We start from the raw sequence: 17737 nt of genomic DNA on the forward strand, positions 1-17737 counted from the left end.
GATATGGAGTTTTTAGTGATGATTTTAGTCGCAGAGGAGCACTACCCATCGTAGCATCGAACTTCACAGCGGAACTGTATGGAATTTTAACAGCATTGGAACATATTGCAACCCTCCAGAATTCCACTAATATCACCATCTTTTGTGATTCCAAAAGTGCATTACAGGCACTTGAAATTTTTAATACTGATCATCCAATTACATTGAAAATCTCACAGTGGGTATTTCTACATCAACGTAGAGGGATTACTATATCTTTTTGCTGGGTCCCAGCGCATGTAAATATATATGGAAATGAAAAAGCAGACCAACTAGCTAAATCAGCAGCAACCAATATGATACCAAGATCAATTGCTGTACCATATAGAGACTTTTTTCCTAGTATATCAAAGTTCATTGCAAGATTATGGGAACAGCAATGGAACGAAGTAGGACCAAATAAAATGAAAGAGTTTGCCACACGTACACACCCTTGGAAATATGAATCTATGCCTAGGAAATGGGAAGTAACGATATGCCGCCTCCTTATAGGACATACAAGATTGACACATGGGTATCTCATGAGTGGTGAATACCAACCTTACTGTGATGACTGTCTCGTCCCGATGACTATTAAGCATTTGCTAGTTGAATGTCCTAGTCATCGGGAACTGAGAGAGCAGCACTTTAAAGACAAAAGAGATAGAGATGGTAGTTACAGTTTGACAAAGATATTGGGTGAAGAAGCGCAGCATGATTATGAGTGTGTTGTTGAATTTTTAAAAGAAGTTGGAGTTTTTAACGAAATTTAGGTATTTCGCTTTCATGTATGTGTGTAGTTTTTAGCTTTGGGTTTTTAGAATGAATGTATGGAAACGTGAATAAATGTATTTATTGCCTGTTTGTGTTCTAGTATGAAAGCCTTTGCCTCTGTGCAATTTTTTATTCAATCTTAATTCATTATTTATTATTCTATAAGACCTGTTTGGTCCAAGCTCGTGGCTTTTGGCCTTGACCTTGCATTTTATCTAATCCTTTGGGCCAGCCCCATGGGAGCTGAAGGTCAGCTCAGTGGCCTGGTTAAACTATTTTATAATAATAATAATAATTTAGCTTTGGTGGTGTTTAATGCGTAAGTAGCATCTTTGCGCTAGCTATAGTACAATAACTGATGCGGAACTTTAAGAGTTTTTATGATGTGTGTGTGGATTTTTCTCAAATTGGTTGTCCAAATGGCTTCATTCGGCGTCAATGACCCTGGTAGTCACGACGCCAGATAATTATTAATTATTCATTCATTCATTCTGCTGTTTTTCGAAACAGAGGTTGAAGATAGCAGAAGATAAGGATCTCCACGACCTTATAAGGTCATTCGAAACCTCAAAAACCATTTCTCCTCGTACTCTGAACTGGAACTTGGATTTGTTTCTAAAATTCCTGTCCTCAAATAGATTTGAGCCTCCTCACAATGCGTTGTTTAGGGATCTAACAAGAAAATGTATATTCTTGTTGTCCTTAGCGACTGCGAAAAGAATTAGCGAAATCCACGCTCTAGATTCTCGAGTGGGATTTAAGAGTGATGCTGCAATTTGTTCTTTCCAGACTCTGTTTCTGGCCAAGAACGAAAACCCTTCAAAACCCTGGCCAAAGAGTTTTGAAGTTAAAGGGCTTTCAAATCTCGCAGGAGAGGAATTGGAAAGATCCTTATGTCCAGTTAGAGCCCTGAAGTTTTATCTAAAGAAGAAGAACGAACTCAGGGGATGTAAACAAAGCCTGTGGTGTGCAGTTCGGGATCCTAGTAGACCCATGTCATTTTTTGTTAGGAGCATTATTACTGATGCTCATAGTAACTGCACTGAGGACTCTTTCAGGACTCTCCGAGTGAAGGCTCATGAGGTAAGAGCTGTGGCCACTTCATTAGCTTTTCATAAGAACATGTCTTTAAAAGACATTGTGGATGCGACTTACTGGAGGTGTGATTCAGTTTTCGCATCTCACTACCTTAAGGACGTTAAAGTGACCAATGAAAAGTGTTTCTCTCTAGGTCCTTTTGTATCAGCGGATACAGTGCTGGGGCTTGGAACACATACCGATCCTTAGAAAATTTTGTATTTTTTATTGTACGTTGATCTACCTTGTGAGACGGGTTGTTGGTCTTCTACTGACTAGAATGCTTGTTGTCGCACGGGCGTCCTTGCTTGGGTCAGTAGGGAATCAGGAAGGCGTCTTACTGGCAAGATGGTACAAAATTTTTTTTTCTTTTTATTTTTGTGCTTGTAAGTGTACGAATGTTTGTAATTCGAGTTTGTGGTTGTTTGCAAGGAGTTCGGGGATAACTTCTTGCAATCTTAGAACTAACATGGTTAGGTTAAGGTGATCGGGATCGGTGTTGTGCTCCTTGAATAAGGTTCTTGTCAAGTAAGTGGATAAGCACCCATTGACATAGTCCTTCCAGGCTTTGCCGAGTAAGCGGATAAGACCCCTTTGGCAGACCCACAAGAACTCTTAGCCATAGATCAATATCTCGCTGAGGCTCTTGAGACTGACTAGACTCCTGGATTGTATTCATGAAGTCTTCAGTCTAAACAGGTAGGAACCAAGGTTTTATTTATTTATTACCTACAACGATTGTTGTGATTCCTGTTTGAATCTGTAATTAGCTGTCTCTGACCCACCTCCAATGGTGTGAATCAGCTAAGTATATATCTGACAGGTAAGTTGAATGTATAAAAATGATATTGTTATGATACAATAAAGTTTTATACATACTTACCTGGCAGATATAAACGATTTATACCCACCCTACCTCCCCTCAGGAGACAGGCGGTATAGCAAAAATATGATAGAAAACGGGAATGGTTCCTATTCCTGCCACCCAGCGGCAGGTAGGTAGATCACCTGACCTACCGGTAGCGTGTGCGCGAAATTCAAATTTCTGTCGGATGACGGAGTCAAATAGCTAAGTATATATCTGCCAGGTAAGTATGTATAAAACTTTATTGTATCATAACTATATCATTTTTGCCAAGACATTGTTAATTGTTTTCATTTGGTGATGTCCAATTTTGATTTGAAGAAGGTTTATATGTCTTCTCTTCTAGTGTACACTTTCAGTTGAAAATTTTTACTATTGTTTGGTTTATTTGACAGTACACAATAAACACTATGTATAGCTTGCCCTCAGGTATTTACATTTTTCAAAGTTAAATACTATATGTTAATCTTACCATGTATAGTTGAACTTGACAATTAATGAAGGATACATACTCATGATTAAATAAAGGTTCACATTTTATGGGTGTGACAGAGTTTGTTTAATTTGCAGGTGTTAAATATGGAAGATGATATGAATTGGTTCCGAGCAGAGTTAGATGGAAGAGAAGGACTTATTCCCAGCAACTATATAGAGATGAAAAGCCATGAGTAAGTTTTCTGTAGTACTATGTTGTCATTTAATATATAATGAGTGGTACTGTAATGGAGAATGGAGAAGAAATTTAATTTGTTCCTATACGATATACAAACCATTGGTCCTTTACACCAGGAGTTACCTTTGATGAAGCTGGAAAATAGTGGTTAAACTCTTGAACAAGGTGGTTAGGCAGTAACTACCGTCTGGTTGGTGGAAATACCCACCTGCCTGGATGTAAACATTCTAGTTTGCTTTCAGCCATCATGCGATGCAGACATGTCTTCTTGAGCTCTTTGCCTGACTGTCGTTAAACTCGCTTTTCCCAGAGGGATATCTTCATTTCTTTGTATATAGTATTGGATATAGTTTGTTTGATATTAGTTAAATACAAATGCATGTTTTGTGATAGGCTAGTGTAGGCCGCCTTCCCCCAGCGTGTGTCTTAGTGCCCGTGGCCAAGGACGTAACTTTCGTCCCCATCACATTCTCACGCCCTCTGCTTGTAAGGGCGTGACGGTATATCTTTTATGATTATTTTTGGGTGTTGCTCTTTGCCACATGTGCTGTGGGCGAGTATGCCGTGAGGAAGGTTGCCAAGCATGGTCATAAGGTTTTTCGCTTATAGGGGATTTTGTTCATGAAACTATATATAGCTGTATTCTCCGAAGTCCGACAAAATTTCAAAACTCCCGGCACACGCAGTGGGCGGCCAGGTGGTTAGTACCCATTCCCGCCGCTGGGAGGCGGATATCAGGAACCATTCCCATTTTCTATTCAGATTTTTCTCTGTTGCGGTAGTGGAAACACCTGTTTCCATTACCTCCGCCTAGGATTTTGAAACTTCATTAGCCGCTCAAGTATCCTAATTATTTTTTGAATGATTGACTTGGATTTGTGGCTAGGCATACGCTATCATAAATTAATTAAAATTTTTTCATTGCATATGATGTCTGAATCTAGTTAGCCTAGTTTCAGACTTTGTTGTCTGCAAGGGGTAAGGTGAGGCTACCGAAACCTTCGGTAGACACTCGCTTAGTATACATGACGTTTACATGTTTTCTTTGTTGAAAGATCAATGTAATTAGTGTAATATTGACTGATTCCGAAAGAAGACGTATGATTCGTATGTACGCAAATTAGAGCGTGATAGAATCAGGAGGTCTTCCTCCACAGTAAACAGAGGTTAGGATAATGAACCTACTAACCCCTCCATAGACTTTATTTTGGCCTAACCCTGTGGTATGGCTTAGCGGGCCTAGAGGAAGTGTCTGTGAGAGGTAATGCCCTTTCTATTATGGTGGATTACATCAAGTAAACTTGAAAAAGTGCGGTCCTATAACGCCTCTAGGTCTAAACCTCTGTCGGACTCCCAGGACCAGGGAGGGGGCAAGTTGAAAACCGAAGGAGGGTTACGGGAACCCCCCACCGATCTGGCGTCCCTTCGGCAGGACCTGAAGACGCTTCCAAGGCTGCCAAAGATCGTGCACGTGCACGAATCATGAAAGATTGCTTCTCGTCCTCCGAGGCGTCCTCCCCGCAAGGTTGGAGCTCTCGGAAGGACTCGCGCCCTCTAAAAAAGCTTTAGAGAAGAGGATGCTTCGCTTCCTCTCTCTTGTCAGGAGGGAGCGTTAGAGTACTGATCTGGCGTCCCTTCGGCATGACTTAATATCGATAAGCGTGACAAAGACGCAAAATGTCGCACAGGCGGCTGTCGTCTTGGTCAAGAGATTAAAAATGTCCTTAAGGCAGGACCCTCAAGAGGACGCCTTTCGAGACATTCAACGCTCTATCAAGAGCATGGAACGTCTTTACTTTTGTAGCAAGGATTGTTTTCTTGCTTTCCAAGACGCTCCCCTCCCTCCTCCCCTCATGGCGCTATGTATACGTTATGCGACGTTCGCTTTACTACGGAACGGGATATTGTTCAAGCTCATAAGCTTGACGTCCGACAAGCTAATTTGCATAGTCAAACAGCTCGCCAAGACGCCTCTTACTCGTCCTGTCAGCGGACAGAGATGACACTGGACAAACTATCCTAGTTTTCGACAGGAGAAGGGCAAAGAATTCCTCATACCCAAGAACACACAGGCGTCCTTTTAAATGCCCTTCTGCAGTGTCGATGAGCATGACAAAGACGCAAGATGTCGCACAGGCGGCCGTCGTTTTTGTCAAGAGTGGCGAACGTCCTTAAGACTCGTCCTGATGACGATCACCGTACTTCTGCTTAGGACGCTCGCGTTTCATGAGCGGCTCTCCCCTCGCCAGGAAGCCTCTCAGGTTACTCGTGTTGACGCAGGTCATTCACTATGATGCTTCCCTTGATGTTCGTCGCTCTTCTTTTCCGGACGCTCTTCAAGACGCTCAAAGAATGCAATCAGGACGTTCGGCAAGCACCTCGCGAGGATGCCTTTCGGAACGCTCGGCGTTCCTTTTTTGAGCGCATTTCTGGATATGTTCATTTGCATTACTAAGACGCAAGATGTCGCACAGGCGGCCACCGTCTTTGTTAGAAGGTAACGAAGGTCTTTAAGGCCGTCTTGGAGACGATAGCCATACGTCTTCCTATAGTGCTCTCACACTTCAGGAGCAGCGTGCGGCTTTCCAGGACGCCTCTCGGGTGGCCTCTCATGCATCAGGGCGCTCGATAAGATCCTCTCTGAGATGCCGTTCAGATCCCTTGGTGTTCTATGCACCAATACGCTCGGTAAGACGCTCGCGAGGACGTCTCTTGAAGACGCTCAACGTCCTACGCATTGAGACGTGAGGAAGCTTTTGCAGATGCTCGACGTCCTACACGAAGAGACGCTCATCAGGACGCTCTGGAAGACGCTCGACGTCATAAACATTGATAAGCTTTTTGGAAGACGCTCGATGTCTTACACATCTGGACGCTCGCCAGGACGCTAGCGAGGATGCTCACCAGGACGCTAGCGAGGACGCTTTTGAAGACGCTCGGCATCCTACACGTCATGACGCTCGGTAGAGCACTTGCCAGGACGTTCTTCAGAACGATAGGCGTCCTACGCATCAAGACATTCGGCAGGATTCCTGCAAGAACGCTCTTCAAGAGGGCGTCGTCGAAGAAGAGGAAGGAGTTTGGTCTCGTCAAGATGTCTACTTCGCTTTCTACGAAGGGAGCGTTCAATAGAATCCATGACTTGATGAATTCCAGGAAAACTGTAAGCAGATTTCGGTGTCATAAAACGCCTCGTCTGCTTTTGGGATTGCACTGCCGAAGGGGAACATTAAGGTCCTTCCTGTCGTAAGCTCATTCACTAATCAGGAATCCTGCCCCTTCCTCGATTTCTGCGGGAATCGGGAAGACTATATGCTCGAATTCCTGGATTACTTTCCGTCATGCAAATGGGTTAGTTCTCATTGACAAAGTTCTTAATAACATTTTATCGCATAAGCGGATAAGTAACAAAATTCGAAAGAGCTCTCATTCATTAGTCAGAGGCTCATCCAGGAAAAGACTTATAGACTACGTCCATGAAGTCTTATGTCCATTATCATAAGAAGCTTGAACTTTCCTTTTCGATCTTCGGTTCTCACTTGAGGATTTCCATTCGAATAATATTAATTCCTTCTCTTGGCAAAGAGAAAGAAGACAGTCGATTTCCATTCTCTCTCTCTTCCTCGTCGAGGAAAGAATGTAGTAGAGAATTAGATGTTCAAGTGACTACAATACTTACGTATTTTATCTTTGCGTCATATTACTAATGTAAAGTTCAAGTCATATACGCATATCGTAGTTACCTCTACAGATGGCAACCGAAAGGAATGTTATTTTAAGTGTATTTAATCGGTCCTTCCTGCAAACTTCCTGGAGTTTCCGGTGTAAGGACAATGCTTAAAGGTACTGTTACAACAACACCAACTCAGCTTCTGCATCCAGCGAATTATGTTTCGCTTAAATATGCCTGCTTGAGAATTTCCTTCTGATCAATAATAGTAACAAACCTATTCCTTCGTAGAAGAGAGCAGCTGGTAACTCAGGCAGAATAGTGCGAGACGAGAGGTTGCTGTCATTGTGGATGACGCAGTATATTTAATCGGTACTCCCGGCAATTTTCCAGGAGTTTCCGATTTAACATTTGGTTAATTAAGCGTAATGTTACGCCAACACAAAATCAGCTTCTGTATTTAGCGAATTCTGTTTCGCTTAAATATGCCAACTTGAGAGTTTCTGTTCAAATAATGGAAAATCTATTCCTTAGATGAATAGAATAGCTGGCAACTCGTCATAAGACTGCGAGAACGTGAACATAAGCTGCTGCATGTAACTGTCACAGTGTCACCAACCAACTCAGTATCAGGTAGCTCGCTGTTATGCTCGGTCGTTTACGTCTCTCTCTCCCGCGGGATTGATTGACGAACCGTATCTCTGCCCTACAATCATGACTTTCGCCTCGGGTTGAGGGGATTTCTAGTAATCATGAATGAACACGACTTCCTTTTGCTAAGAAATTTTCAACAGAGATATCTCTTAGACCTGTTCGGCGCTGCTTACCGCACTGTAACAGAATTCTGTACGAGTCTACCGCGGCATAGCACTATAATAATGCTCTCCTGCTTATGCAAAAGTGCAGCCTTATTAGGGAAGGAAGCATGCTTAGTGAGGGAATGGATGAGTCTGCTGGGGACCATTTCCTTGCTGGAGAAGCTTGTTTCCCTGAATAGACTGCAATTCAGACCTCTACAGTTTTTCCTACAGGGGAACTGAAATAACATCAAAGATCTCAATGGGTTAAGGATCACCTCAGGTGATACTGAGAGGGTGCCAGGCATCTGGACAGAGGTACAGAGGTCCTGGCACATAATCTAAAAGAATTGGAAGCAATTTGGTTGGCTCTCCAGTTCCTCGAAGAGTGAGTGTTTGGTCGAGTGGTCCAAATCATCTGAGATAATTCCACAGCTCTCTCATATCCCAAGAAGAGAGAGATGGTTATTGGCATAGGCAAGGAACGTAACGATCCTTAAGAGGTTTGTTACACGATTGCACGTCCGTGTGGATCTTCTCGATTGACGGTAGCAACTACTGACGTTTGAGTAATCCTCGCTTAGAAGTATGTCGAGAGTTGTGGAGCCTTTGGGGATGTCCTTTCGTAGATTTCTTTGTAATATTGAAGACGAAGAAGCTTCCTCTACGTTGCTCCCTTATTCTCGATCCGAGAGCGGTAGCAATAGACACCATCCTATAGTATGGAATGGGGATAGTTGGTTAGTCTCTTTTCCCCTATTCAAAAGCTTAGGAAATATAATAAGATAATCGCTAGCGTCAGAGGGAGCGAGAAAGACGCTGATCGCCCCATGTTGGCCTTCGAGAGGCTGGATTCACAGAGGTCACGTTCTTCAGAGAGCACTTTCCAAGGACCCTTCCCGAGAGAATCGGTCTACTCTAACAGCCTCACTTCGAGAGGTACCTAAAATCTCTCCGCTCTGAGTCTGAATGCGTTCAGACTGTCAAGAAGCGAGAGGATCTTCAAGATTAATTGCAAGTCTCATTGCCAAAGCAAAGCAGTGCTGCATATTTTGCAGTGTACCAATCGGAGTGGGCTGTTTCTGGACATAGGGCAGGAAGAATGACTGTTCCTCCACCTCTGACATCTGTGAATTACTTTACTGCCTTCCCGTTCCGTCTGAAGTATGGGATAAGCTAGCAGTCCCAACGATTGTAGAATACGGAAATATGTTGTTGACAGCCTCTAGGCTCAGAGATTCGGATCTGTCAAACAACAAAGCCCTTCACGATCTTTGAGGTCTGTGGAAATCTTGAAATTGTCTAGATCGAAGCTTCCGGCATGGAACTTAGACGTAGTCTGAAGTTCCTGATGTCAAAGCATTTCGAACCTCTACTTTCTGTAAACTTAATATACGTGACCAAGAAAGGCTAATTTTCTAACCACTCTAGCTACGGCAAAGAGGGTTAGTGAGGTTTTAGCCATCATCAGAGGTTTTGGCTTTAGAGGACATAATTCGGTGCGTCCTCTAAGCCTTCCGTTCTTGCTAAGAACGAAAACCCGTCTAACCCTTGGCCCAGAGGCCTGGAGATCAAGGGATGGCACAAATAATTGGGCTAGAGCCACAGAGAGTCCTGTGCCCTGTCGGGGCTCTCAAGTTTCATCTTGATAAAACTAAAGAAAGTTGAGGTCATTCGGACAATCTTCGGTGTTCCGTAAAAAGACCAGACTTGCCCATGTCGATGAACGCCCTGGCGTTATGGTTAAGGAGTTCTTTTAAAGAGGCTCATTCACTATGTTTGAACAAAGATTTGAAATCTTTTAAATTGAATGCTTATGAGGTGAGGGCGCGGCCTCGGAAGCATTTCAACAGAGCATGACACTCAGTAATATCCTGAGTGCCACGTTTGAGCGAAGCAACTCTGTGTTTGCTTCACACTTCCGACGGGATGTGAAGACGACATATGATATCTGCGAGTCGCTAGGACCATACATATCCGTAGAAATATTATTGGGGCAGGAAGCAGCACGAATCCTATCCTATAGAAAAGGGATAGGTGTGCTTTTAACTTTGAAGGGACGGTCGCTTGAGGCGCTTTCCCTTTCTTTAGCCTAGAAGTTATGGGACTAACTTTGATAGGTTAGGTCAGGTGGTGGTTTTTAGCTTTGTTGCCCCCACAGTATGGTCAATATGGTCTAGTCACATTGTGGTCACGCTCCCGTTGACAGATCATCTAGAACTCACCAGCTACATAGGTCACTACCTTGCTGGAGACTCTAGTAAAGCAAAAGCAGACTTGGGTGACAGTAATCACGAAGTCAGCTATGCTAACAGGTAAGGAACCAAGATGTCAATCATCTGCATGTAATTTGTTTCCTAAAATCCTTCTATTCTGTCCCTTCCCACCTCCAATGGTGGGATTCAGCTATATATATATCTGACAGGTAAGTTTCATGAACAAAATGTTATTGTCATGATACAATAAAGTTTGTTCATACTTACCTGGCAGATATATATATAGCTGTGTTCTCCGAAGTCCGACAGAATTTCAAAACTCCCGGCACACGCAGTGGGCGGCCAGGTGGTTAGTACCCATTCCCGCCGCTGGGAGGCGCATATCAGGAACCATTCCCATTTTCTATTCAGATTTTTCATACCACTGTCCCCTGAGGGGAGGTGGGTGGGTACTTAATTATATATATCTGCCAGGTAAGTATGAACAAACTTTATTGTATCATGACAATAACATTTTGGGGGTATGATGCACTAGGATACCCACTACATAGTTTTATTTTAATAGTTGGGTGGTGGAGTTTTAAATTTTATGGTGTAGGTAACAGCATTGTTTTTGTGGTGTTCTTGTACAGGCGGCCCTCGGTTAACAGCAGGGCTTCCGTTCCTGGCCGCCGATGCTAAGTGATTTTCGACGCTAAGCGATTTTAAAGCCTACGGCCGCTGCACACCTTCTTTCGAAACTCTAGACTAGTCAAAGGCTCCGTAATTATACAATGGCGCAATAAGTAAAATTATATTTATGTAGTATAGTACTATAGAATTTATTGTACAGTACATTATAGCATTATAAATACTGTAAAGTGAAAAAGCCTAGCTTTAATCCTTTAGATGTCTAGAGTATGTAAAGATATAATAAGGTTTATACAGTGTACAGGTAGCTGTAGTGTTTAAGTTACGATAATTCGTCTTACGATAGTCCGATTTTATGAGAGACCAAGTTACAATAGCCTAACTTTATCCCATCTTCTAGTTACATATTCTAGTTACATAAGTTCAATGGAGCTTAAGATGGCAGCTTTAGAAGGTAAGCAAAGTGATTATACAGTGAACAGTGCAGTGGACAGTGATGTGAGTGTCCCCAGTGTAGTGGAGGGGGCGTCTGGTCGGCTCCACAACGCTCCCAGGTCTAGACCTATTCCAAGCTCCCAGGCCCAGAGGAGAAGGAATGTCGAAAGCCTTACGGAGGTTGTGGAGGATCCCCACCGATCAGGCGTCCCTTCGGCAGGATCTGTAACGCCTCAGACTGCCAGAGATCGCTATTGCGAAAGCGTTCTTCGCGAGTGCTTCTTGTCTTCCAAGACATCGTCGCCCAGGCGCGGGTGGAGATCTACCAATCATTCTCGCCCGTTGAAGAGGAGCTGGAAAGCGCCTGCGCTTGATTCGAGTCCGGAGCGTTTCCCAGAAGAATCGCCATCGGACAGGAAGAGAGCTAAGAGAGCCTTGCTCTCTCCCGCTGGTGACTGGAAGCCCCCTCCGCCTTACAGATCTCCTTCCCCTCCTTCTGACAAGGACAGGGATGTTACGACTACGAGAATTCTCCCGAACATGCAGGAACAGATCGCTTCTCTGGTTGGGGTGCTCTCCAAGGATCCTCCTCGTAGGAAGGATTCTTCTCTTCCTATCAAAAGATCCTCTCGGCATTTAGAGCTTCCTTCTGCCGAGTACCCCTCTTCAGATCCTCGATCTTTCAAGGAACATGAGGATATGTCCGAGCACCCTCATTCCTCCAGACGTGTTCTGCATTCCAACAAGTGCGAGGCTCCTGTCAGGAATATGTCGTCTTCCGATAGTGAGACTTCAGCCAGGCGCGAGGCGCCAGCCAGGAGCGAGACGCTAACCAGGCGCCAGCCAGGAGTTTGTCGCCAGACAATCGCGTTTCTTCCATTGAAATTCGGACTTCCGCTGAACCTTCGAAGAAGACTACTGTAGCTCCTTCAATTCCTGAGGATATTTCAAAGAACCCTTTAGACGTCGTGCAAGAAAAGGCTTCTGTTCTTCATTCTTCAGTGGCTAGAGCGCCTCTTTCAGTCAGCTCTTCTCCAGCTAGAAGCCTTTCTCCTCAAGAGAGAAGGAGATCTACAGAGGACTTATCCTCCAAACGTGAACGTTCCCCACCTGCTGGTCTTGATCTGGAAGATGTGTCGGACGACGAGGCTCCAGTTAATGAAGGTCTTTCTAATTATAAGACCTTGGCTGCTCTGTTACTCCAGGAGTTCGGGGATTCTCTTAGCCCACCGCTCCGCCTTCTCCTCGTTCGCTATTCTCGAGTACAAAGACCTCGAAATCCTCTTCCTTTTTGAAAATGAAGCCTGCAATTTCTATGAAGAAGGCTCTTCAATCTCTGGGTTCATGGATGAACACTAAGAAAGAAGCGGGGAAGACAGTGTTTTGCATGCCTCCTTCCAGGCTTTCGGGGAGGAGAGGCATCTGGTACGAGACAGGAGAAGCCATGGGCCTGGCTCTCCCTTCATCAGCGGAGTCAGACTTCTCTAGTCTGGTGGATTCGTCTAGAAGACACACCTTATCGTCTGCCAAATCGACTTGGAGCATGTCGGAACTAGACCAACTCCTCAAGGGACTTTTCCACGTCTTAGAAGTCTTTAATTTCCTGGACTGGTCCCTTGGGGTGCTGGCTAAGACCCAGGACCCAGACTTTCTCAGCCCAGATGTTCTACACAGCATTCTATCCTGTATGGATAAGGCAGTATAAGACGGCTCGGGTGAGGTTGCTTCCCTTTTTGGATCTGGAGTAATCAAGAAGAGATCGGTGTTTGGGTCGTTCCTTACCAAAGCTGTTTCTCCGATTCAGAGGACTGCATTACTTTACGCTCCTTTGTCAGATCATCTGTTCCCTTCTCAGTTAGTGAAGGATATTTCTCGCTTGCTATCTGAGAAGGCGACTCAGGACCTTCTGGTTCAGTCAGCCAAAAATAACCGCCCTGCTGTGACTGCTGCTAAGAAAGACACTCGGTCGCCTCAACCGCCCTTTCGTGGAGGCTCTTCTACACGACCCTCCTCGAAAAGGAAGAGTTCAGACAAGCGAGGAAGGTCAGCCTTCCGACCTTTCAAGAAAGGCAAATAATGCTCAGGTCCTCCAAACGCCTGTGGGTGCCAGACTTCTGAAGTATGTAGAAGCCTGGGCCATGAGAGGAGCCGACTCCTGGTCGCTGTCGGTTCTGAGGAAGGGATACCTCATCCCCTTCGAGGACAGTCCTCCCTTAACTACGACACCGAGGGAACTGTCCGCGAGGTACAAAGACCCTGTTTTGAGAGATACTCTCCTTCAGATGGTGGAGCAAATGTGGAACAAGGAGGCCATCGAGTTGGTACAGGACCCCCACTCCCCGGGGTTTTACAATTGCCTTTTCCTAGTCCCGAAAGCTTGGGGGGGATGGAGGCCTGTACTAGACGTGAGCGCTCTGAACCGGTTCGTGGAGAAGAAGAAATTCTCCATGGAGACGTCCGCCTCAGTTCTGTCGGCTCTACGTCCTGGAGACTGGATGGTCTCCCTGGACTCACAAGATGGTCTCCCTGGACTTACAAGATGCTTATTTCCACGTTCCCATTCATCCTTCGTCTAGGAAGTATCTTCGCTTCATGATACAACACAAGATCTATCAGTTCAGGGCCTTGTGCTTCGGCCTGTCTACAACTCCTCAGGTATTCACGTACCTGATGACAAACGTAGCGAAGTGGCTTCATTTGAAGGGAATCAACATCTCCCTTTACTTGGACGATTGGCTCATCAGGGCCAAGTCAGAAAGCCAGTGTTTGGAGAACTTGACTTCTACGTTAGACCTGGTACGGTCTCTAGGATTACTCATCAACCTTGAGAAGTCCCAGATGATCCCCAGCCAGAACCTGGTTTATCTGGGGATTCAGATGGATTCTCAGGGTTTTTGGGTTTTTCGTTCGCAGGAAAGACTCCTTCGAGGCTTTCAAAAAGTCTCGAACTTCCTAGAGAAGGAACGCAGCTCAGCGAGGGAATGGTTGAGCCTATTGGGGACCCTTTCCTCGCTGGAGCAGTTCTTTTCCCTAGGGAGACTTCACATTCGCCCCCTTCAATTCTTCCTTCGGAGAGTGTGGAATTGGAAGACGGGACAACTGACAGACTCTTTCACGATTCCCCTGGATGTAAAGAATCATTTAAAGTGGTGGCTGGCCCCTCTAAAGAAGAACGAGGGCTTGTCCCTGGCCTTTCGGAACCCCAACCAAGTGTTGTTCTCCGACGCATTGGAGACAGGATGGGGAGCAACACTAGGAGCAAGGGAAGTGTCAGGCACTTGGACGAAGGAGCAGGTGTCCTGGCATATAAACTCCAAAGAACTGTTGGCAATTCACCTAGCCCTAAAGTGCTTCGAGTCAGAAGTCAGAGACCGGGTGGTCCAAGTCAACTCGGACAACACCACGGCTCTGGCTTATATCCAAAAGCAGGGGGGACCCATTCTTTCTCCCTGTACGAACTGGCGAGAGAGCTGTTAGTTTGGGCGGAAGAAAGAAATATTACCCTCCTGACGAGATTTGTCAAAGGAGAGAGGAACGTGAGAGCAGACAGACTGAGCAGGAGGAATCAGGTCCTTCCCACAGAGTGGATCCTCCACTCAGAAGTATGTCAAAGCCTCTGGTCTCTGTTGGGGAGGCCTCAGATAGACCTCTTCGCCACGTTCCTCTCCAACAGGATAGACAACTTCTGCTCGTCAGTAGAGGATCCAAGAGCAATGGCGGTCGACGCACTTCTCCTAGACTGGTCGGGCTTAGACGCCTACGCCTTTCCCCCATTCAAGCTTCTAGGGGAAGTGCTCAGGAAGTTCGTGGCCTCAAAGGGGACGAGATTGACTCTCATCGCCCCCTTTTGGCTCTCAAGATTGGTTCACAGAGGTACTGGAAAGGACGGTGGACTTCCCCAGATCTCTTCCAAACAGGACAGATCTGCTCAAACAACCCCACTTCGAGAGGTTTCATCAAAACCTCCCCGCTCTGACTGCCTTTCGACTATCAAAAGACTTGTCAGAGCGAGAGGCTTTTCATGCAAAGCTGCCAGCGCTATTGCGAGAGCCCGCAGATCTTCAACAATACGGGTTTACCAATCGAAGTGGGAAGTATTTTGGAGATGGTGTAGGTCGAAGAAGCTGTCCTCCTCCAATACCTCTGTGACCAACATAGCCGATTTCCTGATTTTCCTTAGAGAGAAATCACGCTTATAGGTATCAACCATCAAAGGGTACAGGAGCATGTTATCAGCTGTTTTCAGGAATAGGGGCCTGAAAAAAGCTGAGGATAAAGACCTCCACGATCTTATCAGGTCTTTCAAGACTTCTAAATCTAGCACTCCTTGTACTCTGAGCTGGAATCTTGATGTGGTCCTGAAATTCCTGACATCGGACAAGTTTGAACCTCCTCACCTTGCCTCTTTTAAAGATTTAATTAGAAAGTGTATATTCCTCTTGTCCCACGCTTTAGATTCACGTGTTGGATTTAAAGGAGATTCAGCTATCTGTTCTTTCCAGACATTGCTTCTGGCTAAGAATGAGAACCCTTCAAAGCCCTGGCCCAGGAGCTTTGAAGTGAAAGGACTTTCTAGCCTGGTAGGAGAGGATATAGAAAGATCTCTTTGCCCAGTCAGGGCGCTTAAGTTTTATCTTAAGAAGAAGCAGCAGCTTGAAGGCTGTCAACAAAGTCTCTGGTGTTGCAGTAAGGGACCCGAAGAGACCCATGTCTAAAAACGCCTTGGTCTTCTTTTTAAGAAATGTGATTACAGAGGCTCACGAAAAATGCCTTGATGACTCCTTCAAGTTGCTCAGAGTAAGGGCTCATGAGGTAATAGAAGTTGCTACTTCATTGGCTTTTCAAAGAAATATGTCTATGAAGGACATCCTTGATGCAACGTATTGGAGATGTAATTCAGTCTTTGCATCTCATTACCTAAAAGATGTCAGAGTAACGTACGAGAAATGCTTCTCTCTTGGTCCGTATGTTTCGGCGGATACAGTGCTGGGACATGGAGCAAATACTGATCCTTAATTTTTTCTAATTTAGTGTGTACGTTAACCTCATATGTTCATGGTTTTCTCCTGGCAGGGGCGCAAGATGTCGCACAGGCGGCCGTCGCCTTTGTCAGAAAGGAACTGGGTGTGTGTCTGACAGGTGAGTGTGTACAATCCTCTCTCTGGTATTATAACTTTTTAGCATTCGTTTTGGTTATGGTTTCAAGTTTTTGGTCGTTTGTTAGAGTTTGGGGATAACTCCTTTCAATTTATAAGACTAACCCGGGTGTTAGGATCAGGTGATCGGGATCGGTGTTGTGCTCCTTGATTATGCTTCTAAGCAGGTGTGTTGTCATGTTAGTGAATTAGCACCCATTGACAAATGGATTAGCACCCATTGACAAATGCCTTCAGGCTCTGTCGAGTAAGTGGATAAGACCCCATTGACAAGACCCACAAGAACTCTTAGCCATTGATCACTATACTCGCTGAGGCTCTTGAGGCGAAGCAGACTCCTGGGCAATAGCCACTAAGTCTTCCGCCTAATCAGGTAGGAAGCAAGGTTTTTATTATTACCTACAACGTATGTTGTTTTCCTGTCTATTTCAGTAATTAGCTGTCTCTTACCCTCCACCAATGGTGTGAATCAGCTAAGTATATATCTGATAGGGAAGTTGAATGTACAAAAATGATATTGTTATGATACAATAAAGTTTTGTACATACGTACTTACCTGGCAGAAATATACAATTAATTGCCCACCCAGCCTCCCCGCAGGAGACAGGTGGAAGAGAAAATCTGATTAGAAAACGGAAATGGTTCCTAGTCCTGCCACCCAGCGGCAGGGCGATAGATCACCTGACCTACCTGTAGTGTGTGCCGTGAAATTCTAATTTCTGTCGGAGATGACGGAGCCTATAGCTAAGTATATATCTGCCAGGTAAGTATGTACAAAACTTTATTGTATCATAACAATATCATTTTTAAGGGGGCGTCCAATTATATAGAAATAATGCTCCGATTTTTATGAAATTATTATATGTTATACATATATATAAGGTGATGTTCCCAAAAAAATTTCATAGTGATCGAATGATTATTTTGGTTTTTATTGAAAAAATAAGAAAAAATAAAATTAAAAAATGTAACTTCCTTTATTTTTAGAGCTATTGCAATGTGGCTTTATACACAGAAAGTATATCATAGTAGAAAAAAATATTGTGAACAGTTTTTCAATTTTTTGCTTTTTTTGGATGGGGGGCGAGGGGGAATTTTCCCCAAAAAATTTCGTTGATTTGGTTATCACGAGTTCCTCGTCAACCTAAGAAAAAATCTAGCCCCAACAAAATATCTGCCTTTCTTTCCTCTTTCCAATGGTATATTTACTTTAAAATTGGCCTACAAATAAAAAAAAAAATAGCGTTTGAAGTGCAAAAAAGCGAAAACTGAGAAAAAATGCCGTAAAGGTCAAGAAGTGTTTTTTTTTTGGCACTTTTGGAAAAAAAACTGATCTCTTAGCAAAACCATGATATAAACAAATGTTAAATACTCACTAGTGCTTAGTTCAGAATACCTTTCCTTCTTTCTAATAGGTCTTAGTGTT

The 17737-nt window shown here is 44.4% G+C and overlaps 1 protein-coding gene across 5 annotated transcripts in view; it reads left to right on the top strand.

The window, feature by feature from the left end:
* The window catches only part of LOC135226522 (growth factor receptor-bound protein 2), a 196837-nt gene that overhangs the window by 136111 nt on the left and 42989 nt on the right, over positions 1-17737 (top strand). For all 5 annotated transcript variants that reach the window (XM_064266154.1, XM_064266153.1, XM_064266152.1 and 2 more), the window contains exon 3: positions 3305-3402. In XM_064266154.1, the coding sequence (XP_064122224.1) occupies positions 3305-3402 (98 nt within the window). The remainder of the gene's footprint in view (positions 1-3304; positions 3403-17737) is intronic.

The sequence above is a fragment of the Macrobrachium nipponense genome, chromosome 14, assembly GCF_015104395.2.
Source record: "Macrobrachium nipponense isolate FS-2020 chromosome 14, ASM1510439v2, whole genome shotgun sequence".
Lineage (NCBI taxonomy): Eukaryota > Metazoa > Arthropoda > Malacostraca > Decapoda > Palaemonidae > Macrobrachium > Macrobrachium nipponense.